Below are 18,876 nucleotides of genomic sequence, written 5' to 3'. Positions count from 1 at the left end.
ATGACACACACCTGGAGTTAGCAGAAATGCTGGCTTTTCTGTGGGGCAAAGCAGCACGTAAGAAATAAGGCCATATTCCCTCTAGTAGGCACTTAGTGTCCGGTGTGATGCTGAAGGCACAGGTGAATTTGGTTAACGGTGTGACAGAAATGGCCCCCTCCAGGAGTGTCTCCCTTTCTGAGTAGTCCCCTTTGGAGGTCATTGACGTGCTTTGGCACCACCCCCTTTCCTTTCCTTTTGAAATTGTCTTCAGAATCGGTTTCAGGGCTCGTTTCAGACAACGGAGGTTAGTGTGAGCAGGGTGGGTGGTGGAGGCTGGACTGCGCTCCCCCTAGGGAGTGTGCCGCAGTAACCAAGGGTGATGGGCTGGCCCAGGGCCTGGCGCAGGAGCGAAAGGTCAGCCAGGACCCAGAGGGCAGGCGCTGGCTTCGCATCCGCCAGTGGGGCTCAGGCCCCGTGCGTGTAGCAAAGTAATGGTGCTCGATAGACCTGGGGACAAAGAGGGCTGTGCTGTGGGGTGACAGTACTCATGTGGAGGGCTCCTTCTGAGAGCCCCAGGCATGCTGTGCCGGGCGGCTTTGCAGAGCAGGCAGTTGGCGGCGTTTCCAACAAAGGTGCGCTCCGGGAAGAGAGGCTGTGGTCACTGGAGGGCTGGTTTCAGCTGTGGCAACAGAGTCACTGTAGGTTTTGAGACAACTGCACTTGTGAGGGCACAGGGCGATGGCGCCGGAAGGCAGTCTAGAGGTCAGGGTGTGTGGGACGGACCGGGGAACATGTCAGCACAGAGCTGTCCTGTAGATGAGCTCTTCCAGCAAGGCTCCTTCCTGCACCGGGCAGCCCCCTGGAGGCGGTGGTGACAGCCGTGCGTGGGGGTCTGGGGAGGAACGGGAGGAACTTCGGAAGTGTGTTCCATGGGGAAGAGAGAGATGCCCAGCAGCTGAGGGTGGGGCCGCGCCTTAGAGGCCTGTCGGATGGGCTGGGGGTCCGGGTCCAGCTTGTAGGGCCCCTGACTGACCGACAAAGCTGGATTTAGTGGCGCTCACATACGTGGAACGGGGGGCTCTTGGTGCCTGCCTCAGCACAGCTGCCGGCTCCCTCCTGTCTGCCTGTCATGGAGGCGCAGCCTGGCGGGGATGGTGGGGGCGAGGTGGGAGCAGACGGGCTCGCTGGTGGGCAGGGAGCTGCTCAGCCAGGTGGTTGGAGCCATTTTCCTGGGAAAGGGGCATACTTGCTGTTAGGGTGGCTTGTGTGTGGTCAGCAGGCTGGGGCTCGGGAGGGAGCTGCGCTTAGAGAAGTGGCCTTTCCTGGTGCCCTCGCGACGCAGTGTCCTCCCTTGACTGTGCAACTTGGTTCCTTTTTCATCCCCTCAGGTCTGGAAGCTTGGATGGTCGCCCAAGCCAGGAGGGGACTTCAGCACAGTGTTCCCCGAGATCCCTGTGGAGTTCCTGCAGGAAAAGGAAGTCTTCAAAGAGTTCATCTACCGCATCAACACACTAGGTAGCTGCCATTTCTCCTGCAAGTCGGGGGCCGTGAAACACGTCAGCTTAGGGCAAACCCCACGCCCCAGAAGTGGGCTCTTCTCATCTTTCTCCCTAAAAAATTCAGGGCGTGACCTACTCACACAAATGCATTTGGCAGTGTGTTCAGAGCTATCACAGTGGGAAATTCGATCCTAGTTTGTATGTGAGTTGAACCCCAAATTCTCATACATCACGCTTGTTTGAGGTTGGGTACGGTCCTCTGGCAAATGACAGTGAGCGCCACATTTGGTCTTCATACTGGGCACCTGTCCTGGGCATTGCGTTGTGTGATCCCTGCTGCCGCTGCTCGTGTGTTGGACAGTGGACCCAGCGTGGTAGGGGGGAAGGAGGCAGATTTCAGGTGAGGCAGCACGGGTCCCTGTGTGATGTGGGCAGGACCCAGCCTGTCACCAGAAGTTCAGAGAGGCACCAGTGCCCAGTGCCCCTATAGGTGACGGCGGTGGCAGTTTTCCTGTCAGGACTCTTCTCTACAGCACAGGGGAAGTGCCTTTTTTGTTCCTGTTTTATGTCTGGAGGTGTCACCCGCTGAGAGTTGCGATCAGTAGACCCTGAATGGTAGTGCCCTGCTACGGTGTCCCGGGAGTGTTTTGTCTGCTGTGTCAGGCATGGCACCCTGACTGCGCTGGACCCAGCCTGGGTCCCGTGGTGCCCTCCTGTCCTGGGCCATGCAGGCTTTGTGCTCACTTAGGTCCCGGAGGATTCGGGCTGACACCCTTACTGCCTCTACCTTTCCCTTCAGTCGAATGCACGACCCATCACCCCATCCAAGATGCAATCAGCGCAGTTGAAGGCCGGCTGCCCCAGAGCGTGTCCTCTTCCTGTCTCTCTGGAGGTTGTTGCCAGCCCATCTCCTGGCCTCCCAGGGCGTCTTCCTCACTGAGCCATCCTGTGTGTGGCTTGTCAGTCAGGCCACGGGACCCAGGACCGTTGGGCGGGCAGTCTGGTCCTCATGATTGCATTTGTTCTTGTTTACTCTCCCTTGGTTCATCCTTTGCTTCGAAAACCCTGTGTAAATTGTTACATGTGTCTGTCACCGTCTGTGTATATCTAGCCTATGTCCTCATCAGTCAGTCACTCTTTCTTCATCCAGCTTAGCAAGGATTCTGTCACTTGTAGCCCTTATCAGGGGGCGTAGCCACTTGCACCTCCGGGGTCATGAGTGAGGATGCCAAGAGCAGCCCTCAGAAACAGCTGTCACCCGCCTGCCGGAGCGCAGCCCATGGCCTGGTGCTTGAGGTCCCAATGTGCCCTCAGGACCTGCGTGCCCCGAGCTGCAGTCCACTTCTTTTGGGTCTGTTCTTCTAGACAGGCCCGGAGATACCACTGCTGTCACTTTCTTGTTGAGACAGACCCCGCACTGCACACGCTCCAGCATGCACAGCGGCACATTGGACCTGAGCTGTGTGTGTGCAGAGCACCATCCAGCGGCCGACACACTGGGGGAGTCTGACCTCTGGTGCGCAGGGCCGAAGAGGCTCCAAGCCCATTAGACTGCTGCACCTCCAAACGGGTGGAGAGGGCGCCTCCCCAGCGGGCGCCCTTGCTTAGCTCGTATTGCTTCTCTGTCGTGTGGTCTCCCACGTGCATGCCTCAGCGTCCTTGCTGATGGGCTGGAGCTGGCAGTGTTTGTGCGTCACAGAGCTGTCGTGACGGTTAGGGGGGCGGCTGTACGTGGCCCTGGGGCAGGGCCTGTGCCAGTTAGAGCAATGCAGCCCAACTGTCACAGCTCGGCGAGAAGTTGGAGGACTGGGTGACCCTCCGTCTCACGTAACATTTGCATTCTTAGGGTGGACCAGCCGTACCCAGTTTGAAGAAACATGGGCCACCCTCCTTGGTGTCCTGGTGACCCAGCCCCTCGTCATGGAGCAGGAGGAGAGCCCGCCGGAAGTAAGCCTCGTGCCCGCCCGCGCACCCTTTGGCTGGCATGTGGGCAGTTACGGCGGCTTGTGAATTGGTGGTGGGGGCAAGGAGGCAGCAGCCTCGTGTTTTCTGTCTCACGTTAGTTTTAAAAGAGTAGCCGGAGCAGGAACAGATGTCCCCAAGGTTTGGGGGGTCCTACCTGGGTGGCCAGTGGCTGCAGTGCATTTTGTCACAGTGTCTTGCATGCTGAGAGTCAGTAAATTGTACCCTTTCTTGAATAGATTTCTGAGTTCTGTTTCCCAGTGTGCAGGTGCGCTGTGTAGGTTGAATCAGAATGAAAAGGGGCTTTATAAAGGCCGTGCGTTGTACTGTGTTCATTTCTCCTGACTGTTTTGCAAAGCATCACCCAGGCTTCTTGGCGTGTTAATGTGTACTGTATTGATATAATATTTATGAAAGCCACGTTCTGGGAAAGCAAAGCCCCTAGAGATCTAAAGCCAAGGCATGTACGTAGGTTCTTGTTCCTGCAGAAGGTGTGGTATGACTTACGGAGGGACAGGTTCAAAGATGAGATGGACGTCAAAACTGTCCTCACTGTCTTTACATCCACGTGTAGAGGCTAACAGGTGCCCTATCAGGAAACTCATGGGGAATTGTTTTAAAAAGTGATTCCTGTTGGAGGTTTGTGCCCATGGAGATGTTGCTTTGAAAGGTGGACGTTTGCCCCTCAGGTTTGTTTCGGGTCACCTGTGGGTGGGTGGTGGCGAGCGTCGGCAGGCAGAGCAGCCCCTGGCCGGGAAGGCTTGTCCCGCCGACACCCAGGGCCACAGCCTCGGAGCCCGTGTGCTGGCGGGGCGGGGAGCGGGACACAGTGCTTGCTGGCAGCCGGCTGCTCCTGGCGTGCTGACGCGGGGCTGTCCTTGCAGGAAGACACGGAGAGGACGCAGATCCATGTTCTGGCCGTACAGGCCATCACCTCCCTGGTGCTGAGCGCGATGACTGTGCCTGTGGCCGGCAACCCAGCTGTGAGCTGCTTGGAGCAGCAGCCCCGCAACAAGCCACTGAAGGCCTTGGACACCAGGTCTGTCCCCAGGGCGCAGCTATAGGGGGTTGCGGGGGCCCTCTACCATCCGGGGCAGCCAGCATCGGCATCCGGGCCTTTTCCTTGTTGCTGAAATTAACATAAAACCCGGTGTGTGTTGTCTGGCTATAAGACGTGCGAATCCAAAAGCGATGTCGTGACCAGAGACAAGAAAAGGAGACAGGACGCCACAGGGGTCACCTGAATTAGCAAGCTAACAGAATGTCTGTGCGAGGGCACCGGGCAGGGATCGCCGACAAAGGGGATGTCCTTTGGTACTGTAGGTGCCTGTTTCCTTTAGGCAAAGCTGGGGGAGGGGTGGCTCTGGCGTCTCTCACTGTTAAGATTTTGAAGGAAGCAAATATTTACCCTTTGTTCTGAATCTTAGGTTTGGGAGGAAGTTGAGCGTGATCAGAGGAATTGTAGAACAGGAAATTCAAGCAATGGTTTCAAGGAGAGACAATATCGCCACCCATCACTTGTACCAAGCGTGGGATCCTGTCCCCTCTCTGTCTCCGGCCACTACAGGTACCTGTGGGAGGGGGTCGTTGCACTTGGGCCAGACTGAGATGGTGGCCGCAGTGACAGCACCGGTTGGGCAGACAGACCGAATCGTGGTTTTATTTGGAGGCTCTTTACTTAATATGCTGTCCTAATTTAAGTGTGAGTCTCAGTTGGGACCTGGGAGTTCAACAGTCCTCAGGGAATAAAGCCTGGAAATGGACGGGATCTCTGTCTCTCATCAGTCAGGCGTTGGGAGGCAAAAGAGGCGTCAGGCTGAGAGACCTCGGCCTACATGGGGCTGTAAAAGCTGAAAATTAGAAAGTCAGCAGAGTTCACGGGGACAGTGTGAGTGTCCCCTCCTCGTGAGAAGTCCCCGCCGCAAGCACACTGCATTTCCCAGTAGCTCTCAGGGCTGGGCGGCCTGGGGCTGAGCTCCTTCTCCCCACACACACACCGCCACCCTCATCCGTGGCCCCGTGCATGGGCTGGGCAGGGCACCTGTCCCATCTGGGCCTGCAAGTGGCGTGTCTGCTGTGTAATTGGCCCTGGATTTTGTCACCCTGGCTTCAAAGAAGGGAGTTTGGGTGTTTTTTTTCTTTAACACACATATTTTTATGTTGACACTATTTTAGCCTAGAGTTTTTGTGATTCCATCAGTTTTTTAGGAGTGACTGGATCCTGCAAGTTGAAGCATCTTGAAAGCTTCTCCTGGAAAAGGTTCTGTATGGAAATGCAGTGCGTTACACACGTCCAGGCATTTACTGGGGCTGAGTTAGGCTGAGTCTGTGAACTTGAGTGGCTGTGGGTCCCTCGAGGAGCTGATGGCCAATAGGAGAGATGAGAAGTGGCATCCTTAGTGTCACAGAAGGAGCAGAGCCAGTGCCAGGAGAGGTACCGACAGACGCTCCCGGAGCTCCGAGGAGAGCAGGTGCTCCCCGGGTGTCAGGGAAGCCTCTCGGGAGAGGCTGACGCTATGTCTGGCGAAGGTTAAGGGGCTTTTCAGCTGGTGTGAAGGTGACGCCCAGTGGAAGGAAGTGAGGGGGCCATTCGTTCTGAGGCGTGGAGGGCATGGAGGGCGGTAAGGGGTTTGTGGGGAGAGCATCAACCTACCCCCTGTTCCTGGTGGGCATAACGCTGTAGCCCGGGCACCACGGCAGGCTCCTAGGAGGGACTGTCCACTGAATTGTCCTCTGGGCCCCCAGGGCTTGTCTGCTCTGGGCTGTTGCCTTGTCCGCAGCTGCTGACCCGTAAGCTTCTGCAGCTTAGCCGGTTCCTGTCAGAAGTTGGTTTGTCCCGGAGAAAAGTGATGGTCCAGCAGTGCCCCAGTGTCCCTGCCAGCTAACCAGGCTCTAGAGTGCCAGAGAGGCCCCCGGCTCCGCAGAGCTGCGCCCCTGCCTGGCTGGGTGGTGCCTTTGGGCGGGGCTGATGCACTGTCGTTGTCTACAGGGGCCCTGATCAACCACGACGAGCTGCTGCTGCAGATCAACCCCGAGCGAGAACTGGGGGACATGAGCTACAAGCTCGGCCAGGTCAGTGATGCCCTCGCAGGCACCTCCTCCGCTTGCCTCGCTCTGTCCTGTCCCCAGACTTGGGCCACTTCACACGATCACAAGAAAGGATGAACCCACTTCTTACCTGAAAGGAAGGATTACTTTTGTTTCACTGATATTATTATTCCACGGAGGATTCAAGGTATTTTCTGTCCGCAGTGGTATAAACGTATGTAAACGTGCTGAGCTGGGCTGAGCTGAGAAAGGACAGAGGCCGGGGTCCCGCGGCCCGGGGGTGTGAACACGTGCAAGGGCCCTGGCTGTGCTGGCCGCAGATCGGCCGCAGCATCCCAGCTGCCAGCTCAGGAAGCACGGCCACACAGCCCAGTGAGGTACAGGGCCGGCGGCACTGGGTGCTAGGCCCACAGCTTCCTGGGTGGGTCACTGAACTGTGTTCAGTTTCCCCTCAGAAACGTGGGGGCAGCGTGCGTGTGATGGTGGGTGGTGGTGCTAGGAGGCCACATGCATGCTGGGCACAGGGACTTGGTGGTGCCAGGCTGCCCAGAAAGCACTTAGGCTGACGTCATTCTTTAGCTTGTGTTTCAGAAGAAACTGGTCAGAATAGGGTTTGCAAACACTGGTCTGGTGGTTCCCCGTGCGCCCTGGACAGCGGGCTTTGCAGCGGGGCCCCATTTCCCCTGCACAGCCTTCCTGTGATCGGGAAGCCCAGGCACACTGTCCGCTCTTTGGCAGAGACGTTTCTCCCCCGCGCCACTAGTCCGAGCGGTTGGAAGCATTCTGTCATGTCTGCAGAGGGGTCTGAGGAGCAGGCTGTGAGCACAAAGCTGGGACCGCGGGCTCAGTGGCATTTCTCCAACTGCGTCCTTCCTTCAACGTCTGTGTCCATAACCCACCACCGAGAACCCAGTGTCATGTGGGGCACCTGCCCTGCCAGGGATGCTTGTCGCCTCCAGCCCCTCTGCCCTTGGCTGCCGCTGGCGTCTAGGAGAAGGTGTCGGATGGGAAGTGAGGGGATATCCTGAAGATGCTTTTAGGGATCCCTGGGTTATCTGCATTCTGGCAGGCCTGGGGCAGCGGCCCCCTGCCTCACTGCAGGTGGTGGGCGGGAAGGAGAAATGGCTGTTGATGCAGAGTGGGCGTTGGGGCTGGTGTATTGGTTGTGGGAAACAGCTCTGGGGCCAGCGTAGCCCGCGGCCACTTGTCCCGTCACCGGGCAGTGCGGCACCGTGCCTAGGGCTGGAGGACTTCTCGTGAGCTGGCCGTGGGGAGGCAGGTGGTGTGTTTGAGCTGGGGCGGGGGAGTGTCGCAGGGATACCTCCTGTTCCAACACTGCCGTGCCCCTAGCCCACCAGCTCCAGAATAAGCACGGCACTGCTTTTGCATTGGGAGGAGTGCTTTTCTTAGCAAGTAAGTCAGAAAATGGGGTTTACCACAAATGGCCCGCATGAGGCAGGACTGGTTTGGGAAGAAACCGTGTCCTGGTTCCGGTTCTGCTGGACCTCAGCCACATGTTCCCCAGCCTCTCAGATGTCCTTTCTTGGAGGCTCTTTCTGTCTCTGTTCTCAGCTGCTCCCCTCGCTCCGGGTCTTTGGTCCTGGAGGCAGAGCTTTCCAAACCACTAGCCCATCACCCCTGGTCTGGGGCGCTCCGCCTGGGCCTACTGGGGCTGCTCGGTTCAGAGGCCCTGGGCCGCGGCGCTTGCTTCCGGGACCTGCCGCCTGGTCGAGCGCTGACCCTAGTGGCCTGTGTCTCTTAGGTGTCCATCCACTCGGTGTGGCTGGGGAACAACATCACACCCCTGCGCGAGGAGGAATGGAGCGAGGAGGACGACGAGGCCGAAGTCCCCGCACCGTCGTCACCGCCCACGTCTCCGGTCAACTCCAGGTTCGCATCGCCCTTAGTTTAACGCTATTTGAAGTTTATTAATCATTTGATTTGTTGGGGTGCCTGCTAGGTGAGCTTCTGTGTTCTGTGCGGGGAAATGACCCGGCTCCCGTGCCCTGCAGGAAACACCGGGCTGGCGTCGACATCCACTCCTGTTCGCAGTTCTTGCTTGAACTGTACAGTCGCTGGGTCCTGCCGTCCAGCTCGGCCCGAAGGACCCCCGTCATCCTGATCAGCGAGGTGGTTCGATCTGTAAGTTTGCCCCCCACCCCCGCCCCTGTGTGCACATCGCTTCTATGAGTACGTGCGTGCGCACGCACACGCGTGCACCACTTCACTGTCTCTGGGAACCTATGCAGGAACTCTCAGAGCCACAGCATGACGAACTGTATTTCTCAAGCCGGTGGCAGTGTGGGAGAATGTCATGCTGCTGTCCGAGTTTAAGGCCTCCTTTGTCCACGTGTATCTCCTGGAGGGCTTGTGACACAGTCCCACGGACCCCCTTGGAGAAGCACGGTTTGGAGCTGTCATTCTCAAACTGTTGGTCTCACAGTTCACTTCCATCCTTCAAATTAGTGGGGGCCAAAGAGTGTTTGTTTCTGTGGCTTATATCTGTCGGTATTTACAGTATTAGGAATGAAATCTGAGAAGTTTTAAAAATAGCTGCTTGCTGCATCCTGCTCACCGTCTCTACCATCTCCCAGATAATGTCCACCAGGAAGAAACAAGTAGGAATTCCAGCAGGAAGAAATGGGCAAAACGTTGGAGCTGAGACCTTTTAGCACTTGGCTCTCTGCCCGTTGAGCAGAGAACCAGAACCTCTGCATTTTCTGTGTAGCATGGGGTTTTTATTATTTTTACCTACAAACGTCTTTTTAGTAATGACAAATGTGTATATTTTTTTAAGCCTGGTTTTTCTCAGTGCACCTTTAAATTTTTTTAAATTGTTTTATGTCTGGTCAAGTTGAGATTTTTAAGAACTTCATTTTTTCTTTGTAATAAAAGTTTACACTTGATTTTTCAAAAATGTCAAACTGTAAGCACCATTAATAAAGGTCTTACGTTTGAAAAAATAACTTATTAGTCTGTTTAAAATAACTGATCATTTTTTATTTTAAAATAATTTTTCAAATTGGTGAGAAGAGCTTTATTTTATACTTTTGTGAATCTCTTTAATGCCTGGCTTATTAGAGAACAGTGGATTCCCAGACCTGCTCTGCTCTTACTCTCAGGTAAATTCTAGAAAATAGCACACAGCTGGAAGAGAACAGGAATGAAAAGGCGAGTAAGGTCTTACTTTGATTATGGAAAGTTTTGACTCTGAACTCCAGGTTTCCCATGTGTAAGCACTGCTGACTCAGACAACTTGTGGGGTTCGCCTGTGGCCTCTGAGAAGGACCAACCCCACTTTCCCACAGGCTTCCAGAGAACAAGGGCCATCTCACCTCACTCACGTTCATTTTTAGTTGGAATATGAAGAACAGCACTAGAGAACTAAACATTTTGGGAAGACAAAAAATCGTTGGCTAAGTATTTATTTGTGAAACAACTTCTCTGTCCCGGGGCGTTTGAGAACCTGGCCCCCTACACTGTGAGAAGGGCCTGGGGTTTTGTAACAGAGCAGATGTGGGCTTGTCTGTGGTGACATGGGGTGTGGGTGCGCATTCCCACCCCGCTCGTGATAGGACCCAGTGCACCCTGGTCTGCAGCTTGTGTGTGCAGAGGCGTCTGGAAGAAGCTGTCGCTGACCAGCTGGTCCTCACATTCGTGTCTATTGTATTTTAGGTCTCCAGGTGTTTGCCGATTGCTTTTCCCAGTCAGGGCTTGTGGGAATCCGTCCTTTATTGTCCGTTGGTTGTGAGAACGTGCTTTTCGAACTGCATTGCTTACTTTCCTGATTGCGGGCCTCTCCCCTTCTGTCTGAATGTCTGTCTCCAGCTTCTCGTGGTCTCCGACTTGTTCACCGAACGCAGCCAGTTTGAGATGATGTATCTGACGCTGACCGAGTTGCGGAGGGTGCATCCCTCAGAAGACGAGATTCTGCTGCAATACCTGGTGCCCGCCACCTGTAAGGCGGCCGCCGTCCTCGGAATGGTAAGTGGGGGTGGGGCCGAATGTGGGGGCCACGTCAGCCTTGTCATCCTGTGAGATGTTGGAGAGCTCAGTTCCCATCTGTGCTTCTCCACGGGACACTGGTGTGAAGAGTGCTGTGGTGGGCAAGCCCGGTGTGGGGCCCCTGGACCCGTGTTCGTTAGGCTGTCACTGTGGCTTGTGCCCTAGGAGCTCAGCTGTGCGGCTAGTGGGAACGTGGCTGACGTCTCCACATCGCCCGCAGTGCCCCCACTCCCTTTTCCCTGATGTGCTTCCGTCAGCAGGGCTCCCTCCTGGGGACTGCTCTCACAGTAGCCCTGTTTCTACCCCCAAAGAGGGGGTATCGTAAGGGCAGGCGGGGCCTTCTTTGCAGTTCTCCCTTACTGTGCATCTAGTTGGTCAGAACTCAGCCAGCCCTGCCCCTGCTTGGGGACGTCACTGCGCAGTTGTCTGCTGAGTAGACCTTCCCCACTGTGTGCTAGAGCATGCTGGAGAGCAGCACTGGACACCACCCTGCCCAGCGCTGGCCTTGCTCCCGGCGTGTCACGCTAGCCAGTAACTGGAGCCCATCCTTATGGTGGCAGCGGAGACTCATTCGCTCAGCAGACACGACCGGCTGCCCTTGGCTGCACGTTTGGGACCATTGGTGAATGGTGTGGCAATGCCTGCCCTGTCTCCCGCCACGTTCTATCCTCGGTTCTGTCTGTCCTAACGGTGACAGTAACCACGTGCCATTGCATTTGTGGGGTTCTCCCTCCCGCACCCTACATGGCCCCCTCCACAGTCTGATGGGCAGGGAGCGCTGTTCCCATCTTCCCCCGGAGGCCACACGTGGCCAGGGTGTGAGCCAACGTGCTCCAGGTCACACAGGACGGGGCGAGGGGGTGTGACCCGAGCCCTGACTCTCGTCCCTTCCCCCCCTGTGCTCTCCTGTCCTGGTTGGCCTCCAGCCCTGGTGCCACCATCCAGGGAACAGAAGCACTGAGTGCACGGGCTCTCCTCCCGTGAGCTCTTTAAAGCAGGCGCCCTGTGGGTGTGGAGAGATCGTGAAGAAGCAGCTAGACTGGGGGGTCTTTCTGTCTTTGTGGGGAGTTTGAGCTGCTGGCTTCACTCCCATCGTCACTGTGTGTGTGTGCCAGGCCCACACCCCCAGGCAAACGCTGTGTTCTAGGAAATCAGAGTCACAGTCCTTTGTTAAGCAGTACTTCAGGCAAGATGATGCATTTGGACTCCCCGGTCCTGACGTGTCCGGGCACTGTCCCTAGGACGGTCTTTTGTGAGTGTCGCCTGTGTGCCCTGATGCAGGGGGCAGGGCCCCGGCTGTCTTTTCTTCCCGAGACACATGCCCAGTGTTGTGAGGTCTGCCCCCTCACTGTGGCCCTACTGGTGTTTTCAGAGCGGGGGACAGGAGGTACGGGTGGGAGTGGCCCCAGGAAGGTGTCTGCAGCCTGTGGATGTGAGAGAGGCGGAGAGCAGGGAAGCTCTGAGCAAAGAATGTCACCCCTCAGCAGTGACTACAGGGACACAGCCCCCGTGAGGCCCACGTGGTCTGCGTGCCTCTTGTTGCTTTCGCGGAACGAGACAATTTCTCAGCCAGCAGGGGTCTCGTTTCGCTGGGCGGGATGGTCTGAATGGTTGCCCCCAGTTCTGCACTGTACTTTCTCTGAAGGGCTTCTCAGTGTTTAGGTTCCTGCTCACCTCGAGTTAAGGATGCTAAGTGAAGTGGACAGCATTTTGCGTAGACGATGGTCAGGGTCACGAAGACCACCTGGGTGTTTGCTAGGAGGACTCACAGGCCTCAGCTATTCTCACGGCTAAGAGTTATGATACAAACGCCAGTCAGTGAAGGGAGAAGGCACGCGGGGCGAAATCCAGAGGAAACCAGCCTCAACTTCCAGAACCCTCTCCCAGGGTCGCACAGGACGCGCTCAAGTCCCCCAGCAGCTCGTGACGACACGTGTGGAGTGCTGTCCACAAGGGAGGCTCCTCAGAGACTCCGAGCCAGGGCCTTCATTGGGGGGCTGGTCACACAGGCCCCTCTGGCGGGCATGTCCCAAACTCCAGACCCCCAGGAGGAGAGGGGTGTCAGCACACAGGAGAGGCACAGGGAGCCGCTCTTGTCAGCCGGGGTGCTGAGGACGCTCGCGACGCCAGCCCAGGGCCAGCTCTCACGCAGGCGTCTCCCAGCACAGCCAGGCCTGCTGTGCGTCTCTCACGTAGCATGAGCTCTGCCGTCCTTGGCCTGCCCTGTCACTGTAGGCCTGCCTCTGCTTGTGCCTGTGCTCTAGGACAAGGCCGTGGCAGAACCGGTCAGCCGGCTGCTGGAGAGCACCCTCAGGAGCAGCCACCTGCCCAGCAAGATTGGGGCCCTGCACGGCGTCCTCTACGTGCTGGAGTGTGACCTCCTGGACGACACCGCAAAGCAGCTCATTCCGGTCGTCAGCGACTATCTCCTGTCCAACCTCAAGGGCATCGCCCAGTGAGTGGTGCTGGCCACAGCCAGGGGCGGGGCTTTAGAGGGGCCTGGGAAGAGTGAGGGTGCACGTGTCCCAGCTACGTCAGACCCTGGCCAGATCACAGGCAGGGGTCAGTGGGAACCTGAGCAGGCACCCTGCTCATGGGGACGGTGGCTGAGGTCGCTGGGACGCAAGGACATCACACAGCGTCGGACGGGAGCAGCCTGCTGTGTGTGGCTCAGCGTGGTTGTCGTCTGGTGTTTGCAGCTGCGTGAACGTTCATAACCAACAGCACGTGTTGGTGACGTGTGCTACCGCCTTCTACCTGATCGAGAACTACCCTCTGGATGTGGGGCCTGACTTCTCCGCATCGGTGATTCAGGTGAGCGGCCGGCATCCTCCCCGGAACGTGACGGCACCACTGGGTGGTGATCTGGGGAGGAAGCGTGAGCGGCAAGAGGCTGCTGTGACTTAGACAGCTTCCTTCTCTCCAGATGTGCGGGGTCATGCTGTCTGGGGCTGAGGAGTCCACTCCGTCCATCATTTACCACTGCGTCCTGAGGGGCCTGGAGCGCCTTCTGCTGTCCGAGCAGCTCTCCCGACTGGACACAGAGTCCCTGGTCAAGCTGAGTGTGGACAGAGTGAACGTGCACAGCCCACACCGGGCCATGGCGGCCCTGGGCCTAATGCTCACCTGCATGTATACAGGTGAGCAGTGGCGCCAGGGCTGGCCCAGGCCCGCAGGGTCTGAGCTCCAGACCGTTCGAGTCTCCTGTCACTTCTCGGGACGCAGACCACAGGTCCCCTCTCATTCTCCAGGAGATTCTAGAGCTGGAGAAGGTGACCAGCTCCAGCCACATCACTATGCTGGTGTTGGAACCACACCTGGGGAGCAGGTCTGCAGACTGAGCACTGCCACCTGTTCAGCTGGCTGGGCTGGGCCCTAGGCTGCCAGGGGCTCACACACATGGCTTCAGGGCATGTCTAGGGTTCATTGAACTCCCGTGTGAGCTCAGGGCACTGTCTGCAAAGCCTGTCCAGTCCTACAAAATGATAGTTCTGAACGACTCGTTTCAGGAAAGGAGAAAGTCAGCCCAGGCAGAACCTCCGACCCTAGCCCAGCTGCTCCCGACAGTGAGTCCGTGATTGTGGCCATGGAGCGGGTGTCTGTTCTTTTTGACAGGTAAGAGGTGAAGCTTGCCTTTGTCCTGAGCTGCCTGCAGCGGCCTTCACGCACATCCGCTCTCCTCCACCTGCACTGCGGTCCCGGGGCTTCCTGCTCAGGGCTCTGGGGACAGGGCCGTCTTTGGGCCGCAGCCCCCAGGAGTTTCGAGGGGACCGGCTCCGAGGCCATCCCAGTGCTCGCCCATCTCTCCTGAAGGTGGTGTGGGTATCGGGAGGGGCACGTGAATGAGACGTGTGAGAACTGGCCATGGAGCCCTGGGCAGTGACAAGAACGTCAGGCGCTGCTGCCTGTGGGGAAAGGAGCCCCCGGTCACATGGCTGCCCACCGTGGCCAGGGGCCAGCACAGCAGCAGAGCAGCTTCAGGAAGCGTTCGGTAGACCCGGTGAAGGTTTAAACAGCTCACTGGCATCTCAGAGTTGACATTAACCCCACCTCCCCACTGTGTGAGCCGGTTGCCAGAGTCGGCTCAGCCTGACCATCTGGACAATGGGCCAGGGGCCTCCTCGGTCATCTTCTGTAGGACAGGCCCCGAGTTTCGCTCAGGCCTCAGTGCAGCCGACATGGTGCGTGGCCTCGGGGAGGTCAGTTCTGCACTGCTCGGCCGTCATCTCCTGTCAGCTCGTGTGGGGGCAGTGGGGCATTTGGATTTTCACGAGAGCACCCTGAGCAAGCCCCTCTGTGCACTCTGGCCAGATGAAGTGTGCTGGAAGCTTCTGGAAGCTGAGCAGATGGGCTGTTTCTGCATTGAAATTTAAACAAATGTTTACAGTCGGGCTTCCTCTGCTCCACAGTCGTCCACCAGCCAGCCAGGTGGTGGGCAAGGAGCACACTCGGGTCCCTCCCTCCCTGAGGCTTCCATCCCAGGGCTCATGTTACAAAGGCAAACTTGAGCAGCTGCGGTACAGGCATTCAGCTTGATTGCTCTGCAAACAATAGATGGACACTGGGCTTTGTGGTGGAAGGACACTGTCGGATCTGGGTGCTGGCATCTGCAGGTGGCTACATCTGGCCACACCTGGGAGGGGGAATAGGCCTGGTTTCTGTGTCACTTCCCGTGCTTTTCAGTTACAGACAGCCTGTGTGCACTGCCAGGGTAGTGGCCTGGGGGCTGTCTGCCAGCACTCAGGATGCTGCTCGTGCACACTGTGGGGTCCGTTAGGGAGGAGCCAGCAGGGACTCCCACGTCCAGGGTAGAGCAGAGGGAAAAGTCCTCGCTGGCAGCTGTGCTCCAGCGGCAGGACGTGGCGGTGAAAAGGCCGTGTGCCGAGCTCTTGGGCTTGGAGAAGAGAAGAATGTCACAGGGATGGTATTTTCACTGCGCATTTTTAAATGCGTAGTGTCACCACCCAAACCATTTCTGCTTAATACTGTACACGACCGTAAGACCCCTTTTGGGGTCTTTTTTGGGGGTATCATTGGCCCCCCCATGGGTTGGGGAGCCCCAAGCCTGTGCCTCTCTGCAGTCACTGTTGAGGTCAACAGGAAAGGGTTGCCATTTTTTTTTCCGATTGGGGAATATTGGGGAACAGTGTTTTTCCAGGACCCGTCAGCTCTAAGTCAAGTCTGTTTTCAATCCAATTGTGGAGGGCGCAGCTTGCTGGCCCATGTGGGAATCGAAGGGGCAACCTTGGTGTTACGAACACCGCGCTCCAGCCACCTGAGCCACCGGCCGCCCCGAGGGTTGACGTTTGGTCCCCCAGTTAATGTTTTAGGAGCCCAGCTCATGATCCCCCTGGAAAGGCCCCGAAGGTCCTGGGTGGGGTGGTGAGGGCTATAAGGGGCAGGCGGGGCTCTGAGTGTGACCCTCCTTTTAGGATCAGGAAGGGGTTTCCCTGTGAGGCCCGAGTGGTGGCACGGATCCTGCCTCAGTTTCTAGACGACTTCTTCCCACCCCAGGACGTCATGAACAAAGTCATTGGAGAGTTTCTGTCCAACCAGCAGCCCTACCCACAGTTCATGGCCACCGTGGTGTATAAGGTGTGGGGGTGGGGTGGGGCGGGGACGTGCCTGGGGGGGCTGCCTGACTCCCGACTCCTGGGCTGTGCCTCTCCCAGTGGCCTTGCCGTGGGCCCGCCTCCTCCCCTTTGAACAGCTGTGTTTCCCTCTCCCCGGGCTGCCTGTGCCCCTGATGCTCCGGGCTCCTCTTCTCAGGTTTTCCAGACTTTGCACAGCACGGGGCAGTCGTCCATGGTCCGGGACTGGGTCATGCTGTCCCTGTCCAACTTCACGCAGAGGACGCCGGTTGCCATGGCCGTGTGGAGCCTCTCCTGCTTCTTCGTCAGTGCATCCACCAGCCCATGGGTCTCCGCCATGTATCCTTCCCCGGGGTCCTGGCGGGGCGGGTGGAGCAACCCTGCTCACCACCAGCCACCGTGTGCTCCTCTGTCAATGTCTGGGCAGATGTTCTGTGTGTGTTTTTAAACTTGACCTCTGTAAAACCCCAGATGTCAAGGTGACATTTACTTTAAGCCCCAAGAGAATGAACTATTGACAAGGGAACAAAACAGCATGTTCACCTCCAACCAGGAGGGCCGAGGTCCCTGCACACTCACGGGTTCTGTGCATCTGGGTCTGTCACCAATGCTGCTTCTCATTAGCCTCTGTCAGTGTGCCCTGTATCATCCCCTTGGGTAAAGGCTCAATGAAGATCCAAGTCCCACCCCCTTTTGGCAGCCTCCCCCCAAGACAGACCACAGAGCCTCTGAGCAGACGGCCGTCCTGGTGCTGACAGCAGGCCTCACCCAGCGTGCCTGGGAGGCCCGGGGAGGGCGGCCATGGCTCTGCCCTCACTCGCAGGAGCAGAGCTCAGAGGAGCAGCAGCCACCAGCGCCTCTCAGGGAGCCGCGCCAGGTAAGTGCTATGAGGAGTGCCCTCCAGCCAGAGAGGGGCAGCGTCCTGGGAGCCATTGCGGACTCGGCTTCAGGAGCCGCCCTGGCAGGCAGCTGCTGCTGGGCAGCCCGGCTCTGCCGCCTGCTCCGGGCGGCTGCTGTGACATCCTGGGCCCGATTGTAGCCATGTGTCAGGTGAGGACGGGGAGGCGGTTCTCCGCTCACTTGCAGCCTTGCTCCTTAACTCCGCTGCCAGCCTTCCCCACGTCATCAGCAGGATGGGCAAGCTGGAACAAGTGGACATTCACCTCTTCTGCCTGGTGGCCACGGACTTCTACCGGCACCAGATAGAGGAGGAGCTGGACCGCCGGGCCTTCCAGTCTGTGTTTGAGGTGGTCGCAGCCCCGGGAACCCCGTACCACCGACTGCTGGCTTGTTTACAGAACGTCCACAAGGTTGCGGCGTGCTGAGCATCGCATGGGCAGCCGCAGGTGGCGCCCGTCTCTGCAGGCAGACGCGCTGTCGCTGGCGCCGTGGGGCTGCGCGCAGGGCGTGTATGCGGTAACGTGGGGGTGAGCCTGAGTCCTTCCAGGAAGCATGGACAGCTGTGATGCTGGCCCTTCTGCTGTAACTAGTGTTACCTGCCAGTTAGCCCGCTGTCCCTCTTTTCCCTAACGTCTGGCCTGGTCCTCGTCACCAGGGTACACGCGTCCTCTGCTCTTGCAGGTTGGCCGTCAGCCCCCCTGCTGTGTCAGGCAGAGGTGATGCTGTCAGGCTTTGCGAGCCTTGCCGTGTCCTGCCGCGCGGTACAGGAAGCCATGGGTGGCGGTCCTGCTCCTGGCGCTGTGTGCCGGGCGGGCCAGCCGGGAGCACACCCTGCGCCATACTTCCCTTTGTCTGTTTTCTTCTCAGGATTTCAAATTGAATTGTATCAGTAAAGAGATTAATTTTAAGGTACTCGCTACGCCCGTGTAAAGTGTGTGCTGCATGCCACAGCCTCCGTGGGAGCCGACAGCCTGTCCCTCTCCCGAGTCCAGCAGCCCCTCTCACCTAACACCTAATTCCTCCTTAACACGCTGACACATTTCAGGCATGCGCCAGTCTTTTTCATGCATTCACACCCATTAGAACGTAGAGAAGTGTCGATTTCAGATCTTTGTAGCAGGAATTCTCTGTCCAGCCCCTCGAAGGACTGACAAAGTGCCCACTCGGCTGTACTGTGTCCAGGGGCCCCTCTGCCCGCAGCAACCTCTTCCTGAGGGGCCAGCAGTGAGGGGCGGCCTTGCTGGCACTTAGTGGGCCCGGCCAGCAGCCTCTGTCGAACCCAGAGCCACCGCCTTGGTGTCCTCCGGCTCCCATCTCGAGCTGGCTCTGGGCTGCCCTGTGGTCTACCCTGGGGCTGGCCAGCCACTGCAGGGCTCTGATTCCCCTGTGGCCCCACATGCACACCTGGTCCGGCCACCCCGGATTTGTCCGGACCTCTTGGTCCAGAGCAAAGCTTGGTGTCTAGGCAACTGTCAGAGAAAGACCACAGCACTCCTTGGCCCCCTTTCCACTCAGCCGCTACGCCAGGCCTCCTTTCAGCCCAGGACAGCCAGATCTGTGCCCACTGGGCCAGGGATGGGGCAGGAATGAGATGGGTTGGGCAGTGACCGGCCAGCCCATGCTCCTCAGTGTAGCTTCTAGCCCAGGCTCAGGCTCCTGGACCAGCTTTCTGTTTCCAGGCCCAAAGCAGTCAGACCATCCGATGCACATGAGCCCTGGGCAGTCAGGCTGACGTGGGTCTGGGAGCTCGGAGCGTAGGGGTGGGGCTCTGCTTGCCGTGGGTCGCAAGGCCCTATGGGTGCTCTGCCTCCTTGGTCCCCAGGGGCCGGCTGGCCATTTGGTCAGCAGTTCAAGTGCAGTCAGGGTGGGGGGTAGTTCCTATGGTGAGT

At 57.9% G+C, this 18,876-nt stretch overlaps 1 protein-coding gene across 2 annotated transcripts in view; it reads left to right on the top strand.

Annotated features, from left to right (window-relative positions):
- HTT (huntingtin) overlaps window positions 1–17,899 on the top strand; it is a 119,016-nt gene extending 101,117 nt beyond the window's left edge. For both annotated transcript variants that reach the window (XM_081071428.1, XM_081071429.1), the window contains 15 exons: window positions 1,371–1,497; window positions 3,328–3,428; window positions 4,328–4,482; window positions 4,871–5,010; window positions 6,433–6,515; window positions 8,254–8,381; window positions 8,504–8,633; window positions 10,320–10,475; window positions 12,761–12,951; window positions 13,196–13,310; window positions 13,423–13,636; window positions 14,006–14,111; window positions 15,929–16,091; window positions 16,266–16,426; window positions 17,199–17,899. In XM_081071428.1, the coding sequence (XP_080927554.1) occupies window positions 1,371–1,497; window positions 3,328–3,428; window positions 4,328–4,482; window positions 4,871–5,010; window positions 6,433–6,515; window positions 8,254–8,381; window positions 8,504–8,633; window positions 10,320–10,475; window positions 12,761–12,951; window positions 13,196–13,310; window positions 13,423–13,636; window positions 14,006–14,111; window positions 15,929–16,091; window positions 16,266–16,426; window positions 17,199–17,412 (2,184 nt within the window). In that variant the 3' untranslated portion in view covers window positions 17,413–17,899. The remainder of the gene's footprint in view (window positions 1–1,370; window positions 1,498–3,327; window positions 3,429–4,327; window positions 4,483–4,870; window positions 5,011–6,432; window positions 6,516–8,253; window positions 8,382–8,503; window positions 8,634–10,319; window positions 10,476–12,760; window positions 12,952–13,195; window positions 13,311–13,422; window positions 13,637–14,005; window positions 14,112–15,928; window positions 16,092–16,265; window positions 16,427–17,198) is intronic.
- The last annotated feature ends 977 nt before the right edge of the window (window positions 17,900–18,876 follow it).

The sequence above is a fragment of the Rhinolophus hipposideros genome, assembly GCF_964194185.1.
Source record: "Rhinolophus hipposideros genome assembly, chromosome: 1".
NCBI classification, from domain to species: domain Eukaryota; kingdom Metazoa; phylum Chordata; class Mammalia; order Chiroptera; family Rhinolophidae; genus Rhinolophus; species Rhinolophus hipposideros.
The sequence above is the reverse complement of the archived record's forward strand: the minus strand, read 5'-3'. Positions and strand labels throughout refer to the sequence as shown.